This window comes from Protopterus annectens, chromosome 2.part1 (assembly GCF_019279795.1).
Source record: "Protopterus annectens isolate FY-2018-M chromosome 2.part1, PAN1.0, whole genome shotgun sequence".
NCBI lineage: Eukaryota > Metazoa > Chordata > Ceratodontiformes > Protopteridae > Protopterus > Protopterus annectens.
The window spans coordinates 1,451,240,340-1,451,265,122 of NC_056729.1; the positions used below are offsets into that span (position 1 = coordinate 1,451,240,340).

Genomic DNA, 24,783 nt, shown 5'->3' on the forward strand with positions numbered 1-24,783 from the left:
AAACCCCTTTCCTACCTGGGAAGGGGAAATGGTTCTATCACATCCTTGGGACAGCATGTGATGGGCAAGTGGAAGCAAAAAATCTGGTTTAGAGGATGAGGAATTCGCCCTGAAAATGAGGAATTTCCTGCCACTGCCATTGGTAACCCAAAAGAATGATCTTCAGAACCCACTTGTCTAAAGCTATTTGTTGCCAACGAGAAAAGTGGTGATTCATACTTTATGGAAGGAAAAAATGAGGCTGCTAGGGTGGGAGGGGGTAACAAAGTTTCTATTTCATTCTGACTTACTGGACTGTCCTTGGATTTGGGAGTTTCCAGAATTCTTCTTGGAACACCCTGCCATTTCTTCTTTAACATCTATTAACCTGTATTTTGTTGAGACTGCTTATTTAGTTTCTTACCAAAACAGGATCAGGAAGAAGAAAATCCCTTGGAAAAGGAGGGGTGAAAAACAAAGATTCCCTGGATCAGTTTACCCCTTTCATCACACTTTTTGATCACCTCAGTAGTAGAGGAGTCAAAAACTAAACCTTTATCCAAAGGAAATTTTAAAATCTCATGTTTATCATCTAGAAGGTTCTGAGAATACAGCCATGTAATCCTCCTCAGAACATTATCAGTAACCACAGACATGGATGAAGTATCAACAGTGTCATACACACTGCATACGAGTAGAGACTTGAACAGAAAAATTTAATTATTTAAAGATTTTACCTCACAAGAAGAAAATACAGATACAACATTCTTCATTCTTTCACAATTAGTCCAAACAAACCTTAACGTAGGAGCATGACAAATCAAAAGTCTGAAAATCAAAGTTACAGAAGCATACACTTTTCCCCATACTTATCAATAATCTTCCCATCCTTATCAGAAAAAGTAGGATTAGAATTAACTTCACACTTCTCAAAACTGAGGTGGAATCCTTCAAAGCCCCCGGGCCAGTAGACAATACGGCCCAAAATGCAGAATCCTTTCCAAAAGCATTCTATGGACACCTACAGGAATGCATGGAGCATGCTATCCCAAATAAAACCAAGACTCAGTCCTCCAAAGGCAGGAAACCTGTCTGGTAGACCTCGGCCATAAATAAGCTATACAACAGAAGGAGAAAGCTACTACATTACTGAGCAAAATCCCAAAAAGGGAAGGCGTCACTGATCAGTACTAGCAAGAAACTACGATCCCTCATAAAATCTTCTAACGCCAGCTTTGAAAGGAAAATTGCACAAGACACTAAAGATAATCAATCACAGGGCCTTCTTTAGTTATGTCAGAAACCTGGGAGGCAACTCCCAGATATGCTCTGAGTTTGTGCAAAATGACAAAAAAATTCACTGAACCTACAGACATTGCCAACATCCTGGCAGAAAGGTTCAGTGCAAACTTCTCACCCCCCTTCCCCCCCAAAAGAGCAAACGTCTATCCCAACAGAGTGTAGCCTTCCTGAGATCACAGATGCACAGGTGACAGCTGCCCTCTCCAAAGCTAAAAACACAGCATCAATGGGACCAGACAGTGTCCCGGGCTGCGTCTTACACGAGCTCCAAGAAGAACAAAACCCTCATATAAAGTCACTGTTCAATCTCAGCCTTACTACAGGATATGTTTACAGGATATGTTCCCAAGGAACAGCGTACAGCAACAGTGGTCCCACTCCACAAAGGTGGTGCCACAACAGACCCCGGAAACTATCGCCCTATAAGCCTGACTAGCCTGGCCTGCAAAGCTATGGAACGTATCATCATGGAAATCACAAACAAAGACATTGGGAACCTCCAGACACTGGATCCTACCCAATTCAGCTTCGTTAAGGGCAGATCTTGCCTCTTGAACCTGGTCGACTTCTTTGAAACAGTTACCAAAGCCATAGATGAAGGGAAGGTAGTCCACACTGCCTACCTGGACCTCACAAAGGCCTTTAACACAATATCCCATTCGGGCATCATAAATAAGCTCACCAGCTTAAATATCAACCCCTATGTCACAAGATGAGTTGCAAGCTGGCTCAGGTATAGAACCCACATGGTCAGAATAGCAGGTGCCATGTCAGACTCTAAACCAGTTACAAGTGGTGTCCCACAAGGCTCAGTCCTGGGACCTCTCTTGTTCGGTATATATTTCTCCGAGGTACAGGCTAACACGGGTGGACTATGGCTGACCAAGTTCGCAGATGACTGCAAACTGGGTGCTATAATCGACTCTCCGACTGACACAAGCATCCTCCAAAAGGGTCTCACAGAGACGGATAACTGGTGCCACAGCCATGGCCTAAAGCTAAATGCCAAAAAGTGCATAGTCATCCCCTTTGGAAAAAACAAAGTGTCCACAAATTACCACATAGGTGGTAATCCATTAAGTACGGAAGAAGTAATTAGGGACTTGGGGACCCAAGTAGATAGCAATCTCTCCTTTGACAATCATGTTGCCACAGTGGTTAGAAAGACCTTCTATATAGCCCACCTTATCATGAAAGGGTTCACATCTATATCAAGAGAGGTCACTGTGCCCCTCTACACATCACTTATCAGGCCCATAATTGAGTACAATGCCCCGTTTGGGATGTACCTTACCAGACACCTTCAGCAACTGGAAAGACCCCAGAAGTATCTCACCAAGAGGATCAAGGGGCTCAAACAGATGTCCTATGCAGTTCGGCTAAAGAAACTCCAGCTCTACTCAGTTGCGTACCGCCTACTCAGAGGCGATCTGTGTCTGACGTATAAAGCCATGTCCAACCCAAAATTAATGGACATGCTTCACCTCAGAAAATCTAAATCCCTTAGAGCTACATGCTCCAGGGACCTGAACCTCAGCACAGAAATAAATAGGACATGCTGGAGGGACAGATTCATATCCCAGTGGCTCCCCTCACTCTGGAACAAAATCCCAATCCATGTCAGGTAGAGCCCCTCACTGACCCTCTTCAAGAGAAATCTTGACGAATGGATGGGAGATCGTAAGTTTACCCCTGGGATCTCTTCTGTGTCGCTGCTTGACAGAGGTACAGTAAACAAACCTTAAAAGGGCTACCTTCTGTGACCTACTATACAGAGGCACAGTCAACTAATATAAAAGGGTGGCGAAAGCCAAACATACTCTGGCTAGGCTTATAAATGCCCTAGGGCAGATAGCCTAGTATCAACCTGTGAACCTATGAACTAAATGTTTAGCGAAAGAGATATTAAATAAACCTATAGCACATTTGAAAAGTGTGTATGAAAACTGAAGACTGAGGAACTTTATACACCCTATCTACCTTTTTAGGGGCCGCTGGCTGACTGTCATGAAAATTTCAGGTCAGTAACATGCGAGCACATTCGTGCGTACACACACACACACACACACACACACACACACACACACACACACACACACACACACACACACACACACCCTTCAAAGCTGACAGAACCGGACACAGCTCCTAACATTTTCTGAGGGACTGGAAAACCTCAGTTATATCCCACTTAAAATTGGCACATTTTAGAAATGGTCACAGAGAAAGAAGACCCCCCCCCCCCCCCAACAAGAAGAGTTATAAACTAAGCTCTCCTCTGAATCAGAAATCTGGGGAAATACTCCTGTATCTGTTCATTCATCTTCCTGTCTAGATTCATAATCTTAAATCTCTAAGAAAGGAGGCATCTCTCTTTCTTTTACAAAAAACTACTGTATATGAATGATCAACGGCCTAAAATAAACCCTGAGCCAAACCCAGTAAACCACTCCTGTCTAAGAACATTTGAGAAGAAGTAGACACAGGATTAGTTTTCTGTTTTGTTTGGACAGGAAAAAATGGGCCCAAGAGTGTTAATAACATTCTGGCAAAACAGAGAAGTCTTTCCAGTTTCCTCTTCCGGAATGGACAAGAGTGACTCTTTTGCCCACTGAGAGGACTCCAACAGCCACAAAGGACATGGCCAACTTCTGGTCCATAGTGGTTGTAGGTACTACATACCAAAGGGATCCAGGGTAAAAGATGACCGGTCTGAGGTGCAATTAATGGCCACAGCAGCGTCACCCACCTAACGTTGAGCAAAACTACTAGCTTGTTGTGATAGCAAAGGCTGTTTATGTTTTCTTTTTGTGGCTTGAAAGACAGACCATGAGACCAACAAAATACTCCATGGTCAAGCCAAAAATGGTCACTCTTTCCCAGGGAAAACAAGCAGCCAATGACAGTAAAACCAAAGTATTTAAAAGTCACCTTTTTCACATACAAATACAGTAAAAAGCACTTCAAACACTTTGCCAGCCCCACAAAGTAAAGCAAATACAATTTCTCCACTGGAAAAATGTTTTTCAGTTTCTTTAAACAACTTTTAAACTGAAATGGAAAAAAAATGCACTCCTGTTTAAAAGTACAGTCCAGTCTCACGACAGTCCATTAAAACACAAACTCACAGCTTTAAAATAACTTTCCTGAAGAAGAAAGTATTAATAAACAAAAATACTGAATGGAAGTCCCCCCTCCCAAAGGGAACTTGGCTGCTCAGCAAAGAAACAGCACAAGCCAGCCACCAATCCATAAAAACCTCAGAGGAGCATACTCCTCACAGGCAGTAGATCTCTGAACGGCTTGGCACCCAAACTATCTTTTAGTCAGCTGGAGTGCTAGACAGCTTGGGAGAATGGAAGGTGCCTGAAGCATCGGAAGCTGGCCAGCTTTTATACCCTTAGCAGGATATAACCCATATGCCCAAGGCTACTGCAACAGAGATCAATATGAACATCTTGCTACTTTACTTGGCATCCAGAAAATCCTTAAGGAAGATCCTCCCACCCTCAGACCAACAGTATCAGCATATGACGCATTACTGAAGGAATCTGTTTTGGCAGCATTTTAAATCCCTTAGTACAAAAGATGGATAGTTATATTTTGGATAAAATAAGATATTTAATACGAAATATATGCTGATGTTCATATTTTGGACATTAACGTTTTATGACTATACATACTGATATAGGCATTTCATTTTGCAGATTATACCAAATTTTTGAATTTTACTACTACATTTATTAATATTTTTATCTATTTTACTTGAGTTGTTTTGAAAGTTAATTTTAAATACTATTGGCAAATTAGGAGGGAGACTGTAGGAGCTAAAGACACCCTTAATTTGCTAATTTAGTTTGTGGCTAGCAGGACATTTTTTTATTTGAAACAAGTAGATTTGTGTTCTATTACTGTATAAAAAAGATGTGTTTCATATTTTATTTGGATGTTATATTATATACATTTATACAACATTTCATGTGTTATTTTTATCTATAATAGATCTTTGAACATTCTTACAGTAGGTGTGCCCTTTGTCATGTGATTTTGTCATATGACTGCTTTTACGTTTCACATATATCTGTGTTTTTTTTTTTTCTTTTAATTTATTCTGATAAAGTCCCTATATAACTGGTAGACAAAAGCATTAAAAATTAAATGTTTATGTTGTCAGCAAGTGGTGTTTTTCATTTTATAGTGAACTGAAATTCTCAAATTCAGGAAAAAAAAAACAGAAGACTGCTAAGGCAAACAGAAATATTTCCTGTTGCCTTTTCCAAAACTCATTTTAGGTTATTTACGAGTCTGCACCCTAACATTGAGTCGCATACACCAAGTCAGAGAACAAAAAAACAAGAGTATTTTTTAAGAGACTAATTCAGTTCTCTCTCTCCTCAGAGATGCACAAGACAAACGTGGAAGAGTACAAGGCCTAACAATGTCACTGATCACCAAAGTACTCCTCTAGACATTTTCCTTGTTTGTAATATTTGCCCTCTCACTACAACCATCGGTGTTCTACCCTCTCATCCATGCAGTAGTTCACAATTATTCTTTGTCCTGCCTCTCACCTCACACATTTCTCAGCAGTTGGCTGCCCCTAAAAAGGGTTAAAGCATTAGTAAAGCTGGCAACATCCACTGCCAAGTTTTTTTATGGGTACCACACAAAAAGTTGCTGACAGGTCCTTATGCGAGTTAATCCATACTAACTGCTGTCTCCTACAAGGGCACCCATACTTACTCCCAGGATGCTCTTCTGACTTTTCTGACACCACTAACATGCTAAAAGGCCACTGGTTCTGCAGCTCTCCTCTTCCTCCAAGCATACAGATACTACATTTCCTGGCTTCCGTTTCTCAGGCACATCAGTATTATGAAGTAATCAATGTGACTACAGGTTCATAGGTTGGTACTAGACTATCTGCCCGAAGGCATTTATAAGCCTAGTCGAAATTGTGTTGGCTTTCGCCACCCCCTTAGATTAGTTCCCTCTGCCTCTGTCCAGCAGAGCCATTGACGTGATCCCCGGGGTAAACTTTCTATTTCAAAAAAGGCTATAAGTTTCCTTGATACAAGACTACCTTGAGGCAAACCTGACTAATCATATTTGCTGTGGTGCCAATAGACCTGAAACTAACTTATGGCCAACTGAGTCAAATGAAGTGCTAACCTATCAAACGATAACCTAATGGTGGCAAATTTGGTCAGAGAATCAGTATAGTGGCTGGATATATCTTGGCTTGAAAACTCAACAAGACAGTTCTCAGCACACCAAGCTTATGACTGAACTTCCACCATCAGAACAGCTTCTCCTATACACTGGGGGCAGTCAGGCATAAGGAATCTAAATGGACATTGTGCAAGACTTCGCAAAGTCCTGTTCAGTGTTTTTATGTTTTATACAAAAAGACCTATTTTGGAAATCTGGTGGAAAGTTAGTCTTGATAAAAGGATGAAACCTATGCATAGATAACAAATCCTAAAATAACATTTTAAGCCAAAACCTTTAACAAATAAAAAAAAGTTTTATAGGTTCACAGGTAAAATACTAGGCTTGCTGCACTTGCAGGGCATTTTAAACCTAGCTAATTTTCCTTTTTGGGCTTGAAATAACGTGTCCCATTTGATTACAAACTAGTCTTATCCATCCCATGGTAGATAGTTATTCTTATTAGTGGTAATATAGGATTATGATCATTCTACTGATAATGGGATCCATGCATGGAATAAAGCATTTAGGAGCTGCCTCTGTCCATTAGTACTACACCGGGCAGTCCATTGTTAAACTGTTATTTCCCATCCACATATCTAAGCTGCACATGAAAATGGACCGGACTTGCATAGGTTCATAGGTAGGTACTAGGCTATCTGCCCAAGGGCATCTACAAGCCTAGCCAGAATGTGTTGGCTTTCGCCGCCCCCTTAGATTAGTTCCCTGCGCCTTGGTCCAGCAGAGCCATTAGCTCCCTGTGCCTCTGTCCAGCAGAGCCACTGCACTGATCCTCAATAATGGTTCCACTGGGGATTAAACCCAGGACATTCTGCGTGTTAAGCAGATGTGATAATCACTACACTACAGAACCTACTCAAAGCATGGAGAATGCAGGCATCGATCCCACTACTTCTTGCATGCTAAACAAGTGCTATACTATTTGAGCTAAGCATGAAGCAATAAACACACACACGCACACCCCTTGAACATTTTGCAAAAAGCAGGTGTCAGAGGAGGTGGAATATGAGATCCTCAAGTCCTTCTAACCTGAACATGTTTAGTATAATTTCTCAGCTGTTTGGGGTTTCTAATACCATGATGGAAATGGGCTCCATTCCGAAATCAAGACACAATTAGAGTTCATAAAATGTGTATTGTTTTAGTCTTATACTTTAGCCAAGAAATCTCCTCTCAGCAACTGCAATATGCCCAGAATTGCCCCCTCTGTAATTCATATGGGGTTATATGTATCTGCAGCACATCCAAGTGTAATTGTACATTCTTTATTAGATCTGTTGCTCGCACTGCCATTGGAATTGACTGGGTGTTTTCCACATTGCTCTCTTTGTAATTCTGGCCTTTTATGACTGTGTTTCTCTGTATGTAAGGCAGTGTAATCATTGGGTATAGCAATTTCAATGACTGGTGCTTCTTTTCTCTTTTTTCCATGGACTACTACATCTGCTTTTTTGCATCTAATTTTTGAACTGTTGGTAATGGGTGATCCCATATCATATAAACATCATTCTCTACAATGCTTTGTGGTTATTGTTTCCAAAGTTTATCAGCTACTTTTATATTTTAGTGTTTGCACAATCCTCAGTGCAACAGTATTGCCACATTATTGTGTCTTTCAGTGTACAGGGCTTCTGCCATGAGTGTATCACACCCAGCAACAAGATGCGAGACAGTTTCCACTTTTGTTTTACAGAACCTGCATTTGACAGTTTCTTCCGGTTTTCAGTGGACTTTATTAAAGAATGCATACGTTTTCCACTATCCTGGCCTGCCATTATTAACTATTCATCTTTTAGTTTCAATTCACCTCTCCTTAACCATTCCTGTATCAAATCTTGGTCAACATGAGGTTGCTCCAGATCACTATACTTGCCATAATAAGGACTTTCCAATATTTTATTTATTCTCATCTGATCCTTTTCTTTAAAATTTCTCTTTTATTTTTAGCACATTCAGTTGCTAACTGTTTTTTTTTTATTTACTTCTGGTTTGATTTACATTCCCACCTGATTCCAAAATGCTTCTACTAAACTATGCAAAGATATCACCTTGGACTTCTCCTGACGTTTTAAAACTTTCCCTATTTTTAGATCCGATGAGATCATCAAATATGCTTCTGTGTAGTTTTGCATATGTATATCACTGCTCTGCCTAGGTTTATTAGTAGTACTCTTAAAGTGAACTAAGGCAGGGGTTAAATTCAACATCCTGCACTCCACAGTTTGAACAACCATCTCTCTAAACACCATTAACAGTATGGCTTAGCATATTGCTTTCATATCTGAACAGACCATATGCACTGCTCATATTACACTGTCCCTACTGTAAACATATGACATTCGACATATGTTATACATACTAGAGCATGCTTCTGAGTATGTCTCCATTGTCAAGCCATAGTGGTCATCCAGGTGAGTGTGGCCCAGTTCTGAAAAAAACTGACTACCACCTATATAACTCTTACCTTCTGGATATTGATCTGAATGCTCATGGCTTTGTGCAACTCAGGCTGTGACTGCTGACTGCATTCACTCTGCCCATTATGTTTTCCACAGAGCACAGGTGATATATCCCCTCCACTCCTACCTCACAATACTTGTGGCCTCCCCAAGACACTGAAAAAGGTACAAATAGGGCCACAGTACTGCACACTGCAACAACAAAGCAGTCAAACACACTTCAGCATGAAGCCATGTGCCAAGCACACATGGTACAGGTCTTGCAAATAAATGAGCACAGTCAACAGAAATTTGGGAGTAATGGATAACATACAAAACCAACAACGTATTGTGAGTGGCACTGCTACTGTCAAACATTCCTTGCCCAAATCTATACTCCTATGTGACAACCTCATTTTCTGGTTACTATATTATACCAACTAGCAGTTATGCTCAATTTACTTCATCATTTCAATCTCGTAACTATATTTACAGTTAGTGAAAATTCAATGAACGTATGCAAACAGAACCTTATGGAGAGTGATGCTTGGCCTTCTGTCCTTTTATCAAAGACCAATCCAGTGAAGCCAGTGTCCATAAAGGCATTCCTGTGAACTTTCAATGCACAAAGACTGTTCAGTTTCCTGCACCCTGAAAAGCTGACAGTTGCGTAGTGGACAATTTGCTTATTTCTACTTGTATACATTAGCAAATTTCACTTGTCTGTATAAAAGTTCACTGTCTGAATATGTTCAGTTGTTTTCTGAGCTTGCTTACTCAGCTAATTAACCCACAAACAAAAAATGTACCGATCAGCACTGTATTTAAGATAACCTGACCATACAAATGAAGAGAGTTCCCAACTGTTACAGATGCACAGCCTGAAGAATGTCTTCAGTTTGAAAAAGCCGCAGATGTGTAACGTGCAAATAAAGGTATTTAAGACAGAGAACTTGATGTTAGCTAAACGCTTCTCAGATACCAGCTTGCACTGAATTCATAGCTCACTAGTTTTTGTTTCATACACGTGACTATGCTGACTGTGAAATAAACAGGTCGTGGTTATTCAAACTAAATTTGCTTAAAGTTCTTTCAATATACTACTGGACTATCTAGTCTCTCATATAAGCTTGTACTATCAGATTCATTATTCCCATAGACAATATGTTTCTAATATATCCTAACATGTTAATTATAATCAAGCTTAGAGCTGTAGTATCTATGAAAAAGGGGCACAGTAATTTCAAAAACTAGCAACTCATACAACCCAGATAAGACAGCTGAAACACAGTGCTAAGTGTGCAGTTGGTCTTCTACCAGCCACATGATGCTTACTCCAGGCCCAAGTCCTGCAAGCTTCTATAAACCTAATCAGTCACAATGTATACCCAAAACACTGTCCTAGTCCAGACTCCGATGTAATGTAACAGGTTAGCAACACAAACAAATGGAAAGAACTAAAGGGCATTTTTTTTAAATTTCAGCAGAAAAAAATAGTCTAGCTTAAGAATTTCAAGAACTACATTTTGATGTCCAAAAATGTAAAACAAACAAAAAAAAAAAAAAAACACAAATATGAAAACATTTTAACAGCAATGCATGAGAAAAAAACTGCAGTCCAAGTTTGAAAGCAAAGATGAAACAAATGTTTTAAGTATTTATGAATTCTCAGGGAAGTGACATGCCACACAGGCAAACAACAATGGGCATTTTCAGATGTGACAAATTTCATTGTTTTGTCATACTACCTTTTTAAACACAAATACACAATATTTCTATGCTTTAAACAAAATCCAGTTATTCATATGACATACCCTACCTTGCCAGAGTAGACTTTCCTGAACCTGGAACTCCTCTCATCAAAATCAGTACTTTCCCAGTAAACAGGAGTTTCTTCCTTTTCTTCTTTGCACTGAGAAATGGTGAAGAGAAAGGTACTGGGGATGGCTGTTTGACATTTTTTTCCTGCTGTTCTTCTGCTGCACTGGCAGAAACAGGACAGAAATTCCAAACAAAGGAAGGGGTATAAACTGATGCATCTGAGCCACACCCTAATAATGATTCTCCTACCCCCCAATTTCCAGAGTTGGTTACAACAGGTGCAATAAAAGGAGGAATTCTGTTTTGAGGAAAAAACTCTGGTGCAGCAACATTCCACACACTTGGAAAAGAGCTATCCTCTTTTTCAGCAGTATCTTTAGAATATGCACTCTTTGAATTAGCAAAATTTTCTAAACTGGAATTTATTTGCTCATTCTGCTTTAAGATATTTGAAGAGTCAAGAGCAGTGTTTAAAGTCCAGGCACTTAGAAAAGAGCTATCTACATACTCAGCAGTACTTGAGGAAGATGCACTTTCTGACTGGGCAATGTTTTCCAACTTAGACAATGTAGGGTCATTTTCCTTTAAGCCACTGAAATTGGGAGAGATGTTCTGTTGCAAAGGAAAGGATGCAGCAATAGCCTGTCCTGATATGAGATCGTTGCCCAAAGTTGCATCAGTTCTTGAAGTATCTGGACAAAATTGCTGAGGGTATCTCTCAGAGTTTGCATATGGAAACATGAATGAACAATCCTCCACTATTCTGTTGCAATTCAGGTGAGACTGCTGCATTAAATCAGAATCCTGCTGAATGCATTTCTCTTGATCTGATCTACAGCAAGTGTGATCATTGCTGCCAGGGTGAAATGAGGGGCTTCTGAGCACATCTGCAGGTATACTGCTACAATCCTGTGCCATCCCACTTAAGTTCAAATCAGCAGTCATCCCCACTTGAAGAGATAAACTAGGACCTTTATGCAGACCAGAAGGAATGGTTTTAACATAAACAGTCTCTGTCTGTGGTAGCAGAAGCCTAGAGTCTTTGCCAGAGGTAACTAACTCTTGCACCTTATTATCTCGGGTAAAAGACAGAGGCTGCTCCTGTGCAAACCAGCTATGTTGTACAAAGCTGTCTGGACAGCACATGTTGACTTCACTCTGAACAAGAGAATCCAGTTCTTCATCTAACAACACAGAACCTGATCCATCCATATCTAATGAATTCTGCAAGCCAAAAGCACATCCAGTTTCTGTGTGACTTTGGGCACATCGATTAGGGTCATTAAAATACAAACTAGCAGCAATGTTGTCAAATCCAGACTTTCCTGAAGCCACTATAATTCCTTCAGCAGCATCGGACAGTTCCAGCAAAGAATCCATAGCAATTTCAGCTGTTCAAGAAAGAAAGCAAAAAGATTTAATGCAATACATACAAAGGATAATTCACAAGAGACGGTGCTTTCTACTAAATAAAAATAATGCACTTAAAAACTGCTCTGTGTCAGCTCAAGCACTGTCTTAAGGTACACCATAAAAGTCACACATGGGAATGGTAATGCCAGTTTTACAATGGTGGACTACAAGGCATCCTACAAACTTATTACACTCTCACACTACCCATCTCAGTCAGCATGGTCCCTCAAAGTGACAAAGTAAATTCTGCCCTCACACAAAAAGCATATCATAAGGAATAATCGTGAACTAATGCTTATACTGCATAGACAACAATCTATTATAAGCCAAAGGACAGCAGTCACCCTTCTGAAGCAGAAACGGGAAAAGAGATGCCTCCCTCCCTACTGTGAATCTGAGCTCTTGCTTTTAATGTCAACCAGAAAACACCCATCACAAAGCACCAACTTTGCAAACAGAAGCAAAAAATGATGTTCCTGTAACAGAAAAAAAGTATTATACACACTCTCAAGTACCAGCAACCTAATTTTCAATAACTCAAAATATCAGAAAAAGCCATGAGAGAGTTGATGTAACAGGCAGCAGCTTCCTATCTATCAAAAAAACACACCTCTGATATCAGAGGATCTGTACCTTCAGTTGCAGATGTGGGTGTATAGAAGAAGATCAATCTATCCTACCATTTAGGAGTTCACTGGCATATCAAACACACATCAGTTATGAGATATGCAGTCTGTGAATAGATCAACCAAGCTAATATTCAAGTACCACCATCCAGCACACCATATAGTTAGCTACAGGGCATTCAAAGAAATTAAGGCTTCCAAAAAAAAGAATTATACGCACAAACACTTACCATAGGTTCATAGGTTAGTACTAGACCAACTGCCCTTGTGAGCCATTTTAGGCATAGCCAATTATCCCCTGTGAGACTCAAACCCAGCACCTTGTGTTTATAAGGCAAATTGTGTTTATAATAACCTTAACCATTAGTTTATTATATAATTCAGTGTTTAGTATAGTAGTTTGGCTATGAAGGGGGAAAATGCTTTGTAAAATTCTGATGCGAGTCCATCCGGACCAGGAGCCTTATGTGCTTTTAAGTGTTTGATTGTTGCAATAAATTCACTGATGGATATCGGTTCAGTTTTTTTTGTTGGTCTAAATTAAGTTTAGGGAATTTCAGTTTTTGAAGGAAAAGAGTTCTATCTTCCTTTGAGGTTTGTAGTATTTGTGTTCCATATATTTGGGAGTATATTTGTTCAAATGTTTTAATAACGTCTTCATTTTTTGTGTAGTTTTTGTCTCTGTAGTTTATTTCTGATATATTGGAGGCATTTTTGTGTTGGGAGATAATTCTGGCTAGAGCTCTAGATGGTATATGAGCTTCTTCTGCGCAAGTGGCTAACATTCTGGCTTCATAAAAAGATAGGTTCCTGGTTTCTAACATATATAGATCCCTTTGCAGTTTTTAAAGTTCTGCTTCTGTTTGGTTCTTAGGGTTATTTATTAGTTCTTTTTGCAGATGCTCTATTTTCCCTTTCAGTATATGCTCCTTTTTCAGTTGTATTTTTTTATAGTATGCTGCTTTTTTGATAAACAATCCTCTATTATGTGCTTTGGTTGCAGCCCATTCTATGTCAGTTGGCACTTGGGAGTTAGTGATATTTGTAAGAGCTATTTTTAGTATTGCTTCTGTTTCTTTTATTACATCCATTTTGGAAAGTAAATTAGGGTTTAATGATCAATTATGACCCCTATTCTCTAAATATAACTTTTTGTCCCAGTTAATGTTCAGTGTGATTTTGGAGTGATCTGAAAAGAACCTGGTATGTATAGTTATTGTTGGGCCCATGTTAATGAATATGTCAGAGATTAAGAAGAAGTCTATCCTTGACCACATTTTGTGGCATTGCGAACAGAATGTGAATTTCCCTGTTTTATCTGCACTGTTCCCATATTTAAAAGGGTCATATAGTTTGAAATCTTGTTTGAGTTCATTATGGGCTAATGTGGCTTGTTTATTATGTGATTTGGTCAGATTAGATTTATCCTTTTCTGGGTTTTGATACGTGTTCCAGTCACCTCCAATCACTAGGTAGTGATCTTTAAATTGGTTTAAGGTTGGGTATAATGACATAAAAAAGTGTTGTTGGTTATTACAGGGTGCGTAAACATTAAGTACCATTATAGGTTTTGGTATTGTAGGACTACTAAATGTTACGTAACACCATCTTCCCTCCTTGTCAGCTTTGGTTTTAAGTATTTTTTCCTTAAATTGGTTTTTAATTATTATGGCAGCCCCAGCACTGTTTGTTTTCCCCTCTGAGGCTATAATTTGACTTATCCATTTCTTTCTGCTAATTTCTGCCCATTGCTCTACAGTCAAGTGTGTTTCTTGTATTAGTATGAGGTTGGCTGCGGTTTTTAATTAAGAATAGTTTTCTTTTCTTCTTGTTCTGGAGCCCTTTAACATTCCATGATTCTATTTTCCACATCTATTTATTAGGTGTATTCCGTAAATATGCCATGTATATTAGTTTTGTTTTGTTATCTTTGTATGTGTTACTGTGTGATGGTTTAGGAAAGCATCTATTTATCCCAGTCCCTACTCTGTGCCTAACCACTATATCCCTGGACCAGGAATAATCAGGAGGGAGGATGAAGGGGCTCACCCCACTTGTGTAACTCATGGAATGTGCACTGTTGACTAAAGGCCAAATATGTACAACACATACTGGCATTTCATAATAATACACCAATAACAATTACAAAATTTCATGACTCCAAATTAAATTCAAATGCAGAATGTCTCATTGCTTCAAAGATGACTGATGGTAACCCATCCTGCTATTAAGCAGCATGAAATAATAAATATTACACTATCACTGAATTTTGTTTAGTGTGAATGTTCTTTTTTTATATAAATAAAACACATTTTTATCACTTATGACATAAACAGTCATACATTTATATAAATGAAAACAAACCATATTGACAAAACCTTAATTGCAAGCATTTTACATCACGAACCATACTGACACACTCCCAGTTGCAAACATTATGCATCACGTAAAAATCTACCCCCCTCATTTTCAAATATTACATAGCTCATTTAAGTCCTGTCTTCTTTTAAACCTAATTACATAGAAAAAGATGGGTATTCCCCACTGTTTCTTTGTGGATTGCTTACCCAATCTTTCTTACCAGTCCTTTCTAACCTCCTCCAATTTATTCTTATAGTTATCATGCAATGTTTTACTTGCTCTACTAATTATTCCTTTTTAACAGAAGCTCCTGTTCTAGATTCTACTAAAAACTCTACCAGTGCTGGCCTTTTGTTTAGGACCCCCTAGTTCTTCCTCTTTGCCTATACTCTGACATCAATCCTTGATAGGGAAGGTAATCTCTAGCCTCCAGTCCAAATAAATTCATAGCCTCTTTCCATTCTATTACCTTTCCCTCACTATTTGCTCACAGTACTTTCTTTTTGTTTTTTTGCCATTTTCTCCAGTAAATTCTAGTCCTCTCTTGCTCAATATCTGTATCCCTAACTGCAGTCACCCCTATCAGCAGAATATCCTTTCTCCATTCCATTCCTCTGTCGGCTTAGTTCTTAAAATATTTTCTACCATTTTATGAATATAATATTCTGTATGATTACTTTTATTCTCTTTAAAGGCCTACATCCAAAATCCCAGTACTTTTTGCTTTTTTGAGCTTCCCTCCTGCTTCATCATTCAATTCCAATTTGAATTATAGGTTTCTGCTTGTGCTATGTATAGCAGCCTTGATTATGCAGCTCTGAAATACCCATTCAAATCATCAGTGGATCATGAATGTTCTGTTAATGTTGTCAAATGTTTGCCTCCCCTCAAAAAAACAAAACAAAAAAAAAAAAAAAAACATTGATCGATATCTATTAATTTTGGCATCACTTTTGCCATTCATTTAGCCATTATAGACAGAAGCACTTTATAACCATCTTTTAGTATTGAAATGGGCCTGTATAAAGCTGGATCTGACAGGTCTTTACCCTCGTTGGGTTTTACAGCTACCACCACTTTCTTCCAGGATGTTGGTACTTCTCCTCCTCTTATGATACTGTTAAACTTAACCTTCCAGATCTTTATCAGTTTTCCCCCCTCCTAGCTTCCAAACTTCCACAAGAATACCATCTATTCCTGGTGACTTTCCTGTGGATTGGTTATACATCACAATTTATTTCACCTCCTCCTATCCTAACTGTTAGTAACTGAGCCGCAACTACCTCAAATCTTGGCATATTTAATTTTTCCGTAAACATTTCCATTTGTGCCTTTTCTTGATTTCCATATTTCTCGGCTTTATACAAACTATCATAAAATTTCCAAAATATTTCTAATACCTATACAGGATCTCTTGTTAACTTCCTTGTTATAGGCTCCCCAAGCTTGATGACAGCACTTTCTACTTTTGTTGCTTGAGTCGTCGTGCTAGAGTTATCAAAAAACAGTTGCTTAATAGCAATCTTTCTAAACTCATGTATATTATAAATGTAGTCCCTTATTTTCTGTTTAGTGTTCTGCAGTTGCTCCGCCTCTTGTTCTGTGAAATTCTCCTTATTCTGAAATACTTCAGAATGCCAGTCCCTCTAAATAATTCTTTTTACTTCTGAACCATATTTCACTTTGGAAACACTCTATTTTTAAACTCCACTTTAATTTTATCACACTCCATAGTTATATTTTCAGAAGAAATTTCTATCTTCTTTAATAGCTCATGAATAAATTTCCACTACCCATTCTTTAAATCCCTTTATTTTCAACAGATAGGTGGGAAGTGTCAGTGTCTCATTTTCATTTCATTAACCTTTATTTTTATTTTAATTACTATTGGCACATGATCCACAATAGTTACTGGGTGCATATCAAGACTTTCAATTAAATGCATATTTCTTGTGAAATGTAAATTGCATCTAGCCTAGCCCAATTTTTGCATCTTGTGGAATAATAAGCAAATTCACTCTGAATTCCTAGTACTGAATTCACATTTCCATGTCAAATATTTTCATACATTTCTTCAAAACCCTACCCCCTCCTTTGTTATATTTTCCCTTCTGGGCCCCCAAGACACATCTTCACTACTGCAAATCAAATTCCAGTCCCCACCTATAAGTAATGATCCTTGCCGAAAGCCGATTTCTCCTAGAATTATTTCTCCCAGAATTTTAAACTCCATTATAGCTGTTTTAGGTGGAATATAAATGCATTCCAATGTAATCCCCCTCCCTTTCCAGTAGACCCCTTAGTACTACAAATCTACCATTATTATCTTTTTTATTCTCTTCTATCAGTATTGGAGTTCCTCTTGCAATTACTCCTCTTTTCCTTTGTCCAAGGTACTCTGTTGAATAACCATCTCGAAAACCTTCTTTATCAAATTCACATGTTCATTTTCTTCCAAGTGTGTCTGCTGTAGCATAACTATTTGCACTCTACATTTTTTAATATAGTTCACTACTCTTTTTTGTATTTACCTGCGAGAATATTGACATTTAAAGACATTGCAGAACGCATCATTGTGTTAAAGTTAATATTTCCACCTTTTATGTGTAACAACTTTTTTGTTAAATGTCTAGTTCCAGTTTTTGTGTTACTTGCATACAATGTTTGGCAGGTTTATCTTTTATACAGTTGTTTCCGGTCATATCCATTTGAGCCTATGTCACATCTTACAAAATTTGGTTTTACTGAAAGCCTTCAAAAAAAAAAAAAAAAAAAAAACAATACTCCAAAACCTATTAACATAATGCTGGCAAAAAGCTATGTACAGCTTCAAATAGAGAAGTTTTACCTTCCTAATAGGAACAAGTGTCCCAAACTGACAGCCACACTCACAGGCTTGAGTTAACCTAAAAGAAAGGTTATCTATGCTAAGATGGATGATGCAACCTGTGTTTCTACTAAGCGCTGCCTGATTTGTCTTATCTTTATAGTGCTCCCAATTGGGAAAACACCTGAATGCTTTCAGAAAGCATTATCTCCTAACCATTTCTCTTTATCAGACTGTCTCCATGGAGACATGACAACCAGATACAAAGTTGTTACTAAGCATACATTTATTTGCTAGAAAAAAAACTTTATAATATTCAACATTCTTTTTCATTTACTTGCTTTCTCTTAGATCAAGCTAAGGGCCCTAATCCAGTCAATGCCCTATGCATGAGTAACAAAAAAGTACATCAATTTTTCTTTTGCCATGCTCTTTTGACAAGACTTTTCACATTGCAGTGCCTACATTTCTTAAACCTGAACAAGGAGGAAGGGGGAAAGAACAAAAAACATGTGTACCAGTTTACATTAAGAAATATATGCTTTACAGTACAACAAGAGAAGAAAGGCTGAACAAAAGCAAGTTTAATATTAATATGCTGTAATCCTTGGCTGCGTAAGTAAGCTGTGGTAAGGTGTAAAAGTACACTGATTACAAGTAGGATTAAGTTATTTTCTCTTATTTTTACAAGGGTGAATGTATGAAATAAGGTCTTCAGCATTATTAATATCTACAAGCAATTTCTAGCTTGAAAGTAAAACAAAATGATGAAAGCCATAACAAGTTTCTTACATCTGCAAAGACACGTGCTTGTTTTTCTCAATAACAAATGTTCAGTGAGAACTCAAAATGTCAGCATCTGTACATTCTTTTCTGAATTAATTTTACAAAGATTTATTGTGAATTACTTTTACAAAGAGACAAACTGTCTGCAGGTAAAGTCAATCTTGGTAGTTTTCAGCATTTTTGCTGAGTGAAATGCAACACTTAAAAGGTAAAATGGCAATCAGTTCAGTGAAAAATAACATTTCAAATTATAGGATGTGAAGAAGAAACAGTCTTAAAACTTTTATGCATTTAACACAGTGGTGCACAACCTTTTTGTGGGGAGGGCCACTACACAAATTCTTAATGCATCTGTGGGCTACCTCAAAACATAGTAAATCATTATGAGTTAACAACAGGTACAGGTGACTGGCATTTTTACTTAACACAGCAGTCATGAAATTACTTGTTTTCTACATCGACATTGCATTTAACTTTACTCAGGCTTTCAGCCATGACTTATTAAAAACGCTTGCAGAATGTTACTACTGTTTACAGACAATAAGTTATAAACAAGAAAGAATAGTTACTTCTGCTAAAATTAGAGGTGTGTGCAAATGCAGTCAATTAGGTAAGTAAGCACATGCTGGAAAGTTTGCATGACTGGAGTAAGGCATAGTATTTTTTAACTTTTTTAAAATTTTTGGGTTACTCTCTCAGGGCCAGATGGCATTGCGTGGAGGGCTGGATTTGGCCAAATGTTGTGCACCACTGGTTTTAACAGAATACTGTACATAGGTTCATAGGTTCATAGGTTCATACTAGGCTATCTGCCCAAGGGCATTTATAAGCCTAGCCCATAGTTATGTGGCTTTCGCCACCCCTTTAGTTTGAATAAAAACTATGCCTATCATTTTGCTGTGCCTCTGTCAAGCAGTGACACTGAAGTAATCCCTGGGGTATATCTGCAATCTCCCATCCATTGGTCAAGATTCCTCTTGAACAAGGCCAGAGAGGTGCTCTGCCTCACATGTACCGGGATTTTGTTCCACAGCATAGGGAGTCTCTGGGTGATGAATCTGTCCCTCCAGCACGTTCTATTTATAACCGTGTCAAGGTTTAAGTCTCCGGCCCTTGTGGTTCTGAGGGATCTAGATTTTTGAGGTGAAGCATATTCATCAAATCTGGGTTTGACATGGCCTTATATGTCAGGCACAGGTCACCTCTGAGCAAGCGGTATGAGACTGAATAGAGCTGGAGTTCTTTCAGTCGGGCAGCATAAGACATATTTTGAGACCCTTTATCCTTTTGGTGAGGAACTTTTGGGGCCTTTCAAGCTGCAGCAGGTGTCTGGTCAGATACATTCGAGCGGGGCATTGTACTCAATCATAGGTCTAATGAGTGATGAGTACAGGGGACGATGACCTCCCTTGATCTAGATGTGAATCCCTTCATGATCAGGTGGGTGATATAGAAGGTTTTCCTAACTACTTTAGCAACATGAGTGTCAAGCGAAAGGCTACTGTCAACCTGGGTCCCCAGATCTCTGATGACTTTTTCTGTGCTCAGTGGATTGCCACCTATATGGTAGCTAGGGGTAACCTTGTTTTTCCCGAAGGGTATGACTATGCATTTTTTGGCGTTTAACTTCAGGCCATGGCTCTGGCACCAGTTATCCGTTTCTGTGAGGCCCTTCTGGAGGATATCTGTGTCAGATGTGTTTTCGACTATGGCGCCCAGTTTGCAGTCATCTGCAAACTTTGTCAGCCATAACCCCCTGTATTTGCTTGTACTTCAGAAAAGTAGATGCCAAACAAGAGTGGACCCAGGACTGAGCCCTGTGGGACACCACTTGTGACAGGCTTTGAGTCTGACATGGCTCCAGCAACTCTGACCCTGTGGGTTCTGTCACTTAGCCAGTTTGCAACCCATCTTGTGATGTATGGGTTTACATTCAAGCTGATGAGTTTTTCAATGATACCTGAGTGGGGTATTGTGTCGAAGGCCTTTGCCAGGTCGAGTTAGGCTGTATGGACTGCCTTTCCCTCATCAATGGCCTTGGTGACTGTCTCGAAAAAGTCAACCAAGTTTAAGAGGCAGGATCTGCCTTTGACAAAGCCAAACTGATTTGGATCCAAAGTCTGCAAGTTCCCTATGTCTTTATTTATGAGTCCCATTATGATCCTCTCCATGGCTTTGCAGATAAGGCTTGTCAAGCTAATGGGGCGGTAATTTCCAGGGTCTGTGGAGGCACCGCCCTTATGAAGTGGGACCACAGTCGCCGTGCGCCACTCCTTGGGTACGTATCCTGAGGTGAGGCTAAGATTAAACAGCTGTCCTAACTGTGGGTTTAATTCCTCGTTGAGTTCATGAAGCACAATTAAATTTTTCAGCTGATTTGGGCCTCTAGTTGTTTCTGCAGTTACCTCCTACTGATACCTCTAAGCATCAAACATTGCTTGTTCATATTTGCATTAATAATTCCAAAACCATCCTACATACAAGTCATCAGAAGATTTCATCTTAAAGCATACATGACTGGTATTGCCATTTAACCTTTGACTAATGCAGCTAAAGATATACTGAACATTATTTGTATTGTAATAAATTTTTGTATTTCTCTAAATCTCAACATCCAGGTAACACAGACAGAACTGCATAGCTTCATATATGAAAGCTCACAGTTGTATGAAGAAAATCCTGCTGGCAGTATGTGTCTTGCTTGATTGGTTGCGGAGATATCATAAGCTGTTTATACAACATTACAAAAATAATATTTACTGCCTTTATTTTGGCTTGTAAAAGCCAGTTTAAATCAAACTGAATGAATGCCACTAATATAAATGTTAACATATCCGAATAGTTTGCATTTACAGTTTTCTAATAACATTTACAGTCCCAGATATACGAATATTTGTTTGACCTGTAAGGTTACAACTTCATTTTTTTTTAAAGGCTCAAGCCACACCCATTGGGAGTTAAAAGTACACTTTCAAAAGACCTGTATTGGATAGAATGAGTTATACTGGCACTTAGGGGTAAGTGGCCTGAGTAACTGTGTGAGCTGGAGAATCCTGGCCCATGACAGCAACGAACTGTAACCTTCCCCTTACCCAGCCCGGTAAGAGGGACACCAGTGAGTCTCACAATGGAGTCTCCTATGACCAGAATATAGGGTTGTGGAGTGTTTTGCCTTAGGGGCTTGGAAGATGAGGCACAAAGAGATGTGGCTTCGCGTGTTGTCATGAAAACTGTCTCATTTCTGTACATGCAGAGTTTCTGAGAACTGCGCCTAAGAGGCCTTTGAGGTTTGGGTAAGTTACATGTGAGCACTTCTGCATATTTGGGTCTGTGTGGCCCTTTGTTGGTGCAGTGAGCAATGTGTGTGTGTGAGTCGCTGATGACCTGTTTGTTGCTTTTTGTGTCTGTACAAACATCAAACATTGCTTGTTCACATTTGCATTAATAATTCCAAATCCATCCTACATACAAGTTATCAGAAGATTTCATCTTAAAGCATACATGACTGGTATTGCCATTTAACCTTTGACTAATGCAGCTAAAGAGATACTGAATATTATTTGTATTGTAATAAATTTTTGTATTTCTCTAAATATCAACATCCAGGTAACACAGACAGAACTGCATAGCTTCATATATGAAAGCTCACAGTTGTATGAAGAAAATCTTGCTGGCAGTATGTGTCTTGCTTGATTGGTTGCGGAGATATCATAAGCTGTTTATACAACATTACAAAATTAATATTCACTGCCTTTATTTTGGCTTGTAAAAGCCAGTTTAAATCAAACTGAATGAATGCCACTAATATAAATGTTAACATATCCGAATAGTTTGCATTTACAGTTTTCCAATAACATTTACGGTCCCAGATATACGAATATTTGTTTGACCTGTAAGGTTACAACTTCATTTTTTAAAGGCTCAAGCCACACCCATTGGGAGTTAAAAGTACACTTTCAAAAGACCTGTATTGGATAGAATGAGTTATACTGGCACTTAGGGGTAAGTGGCCTGAGTAACTGTGTGAGCTGGAGAATCCTGGCCCATGACAGCAACGAACTGTAACCTTCCCCTTACCCAGCCCGGTAAGAGGGACACCAGTGAGTCTCACAATGGAGTCTCCTATGACCAGAATATAGGGTTGTGGAGTGTTTTGCCTCAGGGCTTGGAAGTTGAGGCACAAAGAGATGTGGCTTTGCGTGTTGTGATGGGAACTGTCTCGTTTCTGTACATGCAGAGTTTCTGAGAACTGCGCCTAAGAGGCCTTTGAGGTTTGGGTAAGTTACATGTGAGCACTTCTGCATATTTGGGTCTGTGTGGCCCTTTGTTGGTGCAGTGAGCGATGTGTGTGTGAGAGTCGCTGACGACCTGTTTGTTGCTTTTTGTGTCTGTATGCGAGATTCTAGCCTCCAATGTCAATGTGTAATGACATCTCTCACATACTGTGTGGGTATGCTCGAGAATTCGTGTCAGTGTACATAAGGCAATTGTTATATTGCCTCAGGATACCCATGTCCAACAAGCTGGATGCAAAGAGTTTGAAAATGCCCATCCATGGTTGCAGGTCCTAATGTCTACTTGAAAGGATAGGAGAGGAAAGTGTTTGTAACTGGAAGAGGGAGGTGTACTTACTTGGTGTGTTGTACTTATCTGCAGCTATCTTAACCAGAGATGCTGCCCAGCTCCAAATCAGATGCTCTCCAAGCAGCAATATACAGTAACTAGCACAGTAAATTTTCTCAATAATGAAAATAAGCAATGGTTCCAAATGTATGCGTCTGTACAGAGCACTGGCACAGTGAACAGTTCCGAGCAAATGTGCAGAGTTTATACCAGCTTTGGAAATATACAAAACTGACAGGGTCCTCTGGCCAATACAAGAACTACACTTACAGCCTTTTTCTGTGCCTCCCATCTCAGGTAAACACCTACTACCACTAGATAAATAATCACAGTTCTCCTAAAGAACAGAAAAGGGGAGTGTGCAATACAATTCTGCCATAAACAAACTTAAAGCAATGGATACAGCAGTGTACTTTAAACAGCTTATAAAAGTGTGATTATTCAATAAAAGTACTTAGCTTTGTGGAAATGAGCCAAGAGACACTCAATTGTACAGAATTTACAAAAGGCACTAAAAACAAGATAAGCTGATTAATAAGCCCTCCAGCCAATAAAACTACATGCAGAAATCTACTAAATACTAAATTAAAGTGAGTCAAAAGAAAAAATGTCAAATTCTGGAAAGAAATAAACAGCAGTTATGGAGAAATACAACAATGGTGGCGCTTCAAGTGAACGAATAAATGATGAGTTTCATAGGTTCATAGCTGCGTACTAGGCTAATGGCCCTGGAGCCTTTACAAGCCTAGCCTACAGGATTACCCTGGCATTATGCCACCCAACCTTAGTTCCCAGTGCCTCTGTCGAGTAAAGCCACTGGAGTGATCCCTGGGGTGAATTTTCTATTTCTCATCCACTCATCAAGATTTCTCTTGAAGAGGGCCAGCGAGGTGCTCTGCTTGACAAGTCCATTCCATAGCATGGGCAGTCTCTGGGTTATGAACCTGTCCCTCCAGCATGTTCTGTTGACTGGGGTAATGAGGTTGAGGTCTCTGGAATGTGTGATGCGGAGGGATTGGGATTTTTTCAGATGTAGCATTTCTAACAGAGCTGGGTCAGATATGGCTTTGTAAGTCAAGCAGAGATCACAGCTAAGTAGGCAATATGAGACAGAGAATAGTAGGAGTTTTTTTAGTCTGTCCATATAGGACAAATGTTTAAGGCCTAGGATCCTCTTTGTGAGGTACTTTTGCGGCCTCTCCAGCTGTTGCAGAGGTTTAGTGAGGTACATGCCAAATGAGGGAATAATTAATGAATTGTATGATATTTCCATCTTCAGTAATATAATTTCACAAACCTTTGAATGAAATTCTAGCACAAAACACAATTCCAATTTCATGGAGATGATCTTTAATTACATCCACTATAAAAGAAA

The 24,783-nt window shown here is 39.0% G+C and overlaps 1 protein-coding gene and 1 non-coding gene across 2 annotated transcripts in view; both read right to left on the reverse strand.

Annotated features, from left to right (window-relative positions):
* Positions 1 to 24,783, reverse strand: part of N4BP2 (NEDD4 binding protein 2) — a 1,502,684-nt gene that overhangs the window by 1,464,219 nt on the left and 13,682 nt on the right. Inside the window, exon 2 of the mRNA XM_044062929.1 lies at positions 10,771 to 12,163. Within this exon, the coding sequence (XP_043918864.1) occupies positions 10,771 to 12,163 (1,393 nt within the window). The remainder of the gene's footprint in view (positions 1 to 10,770; positions 12,164 to 24,783) is intronic.
* Positions 7,294 to 7,366, reverse strand: TRNAV-AAC. Its single transcript has one exon. It is a non-coding gene; the product is annotated as a tRNA-Val (tRNA).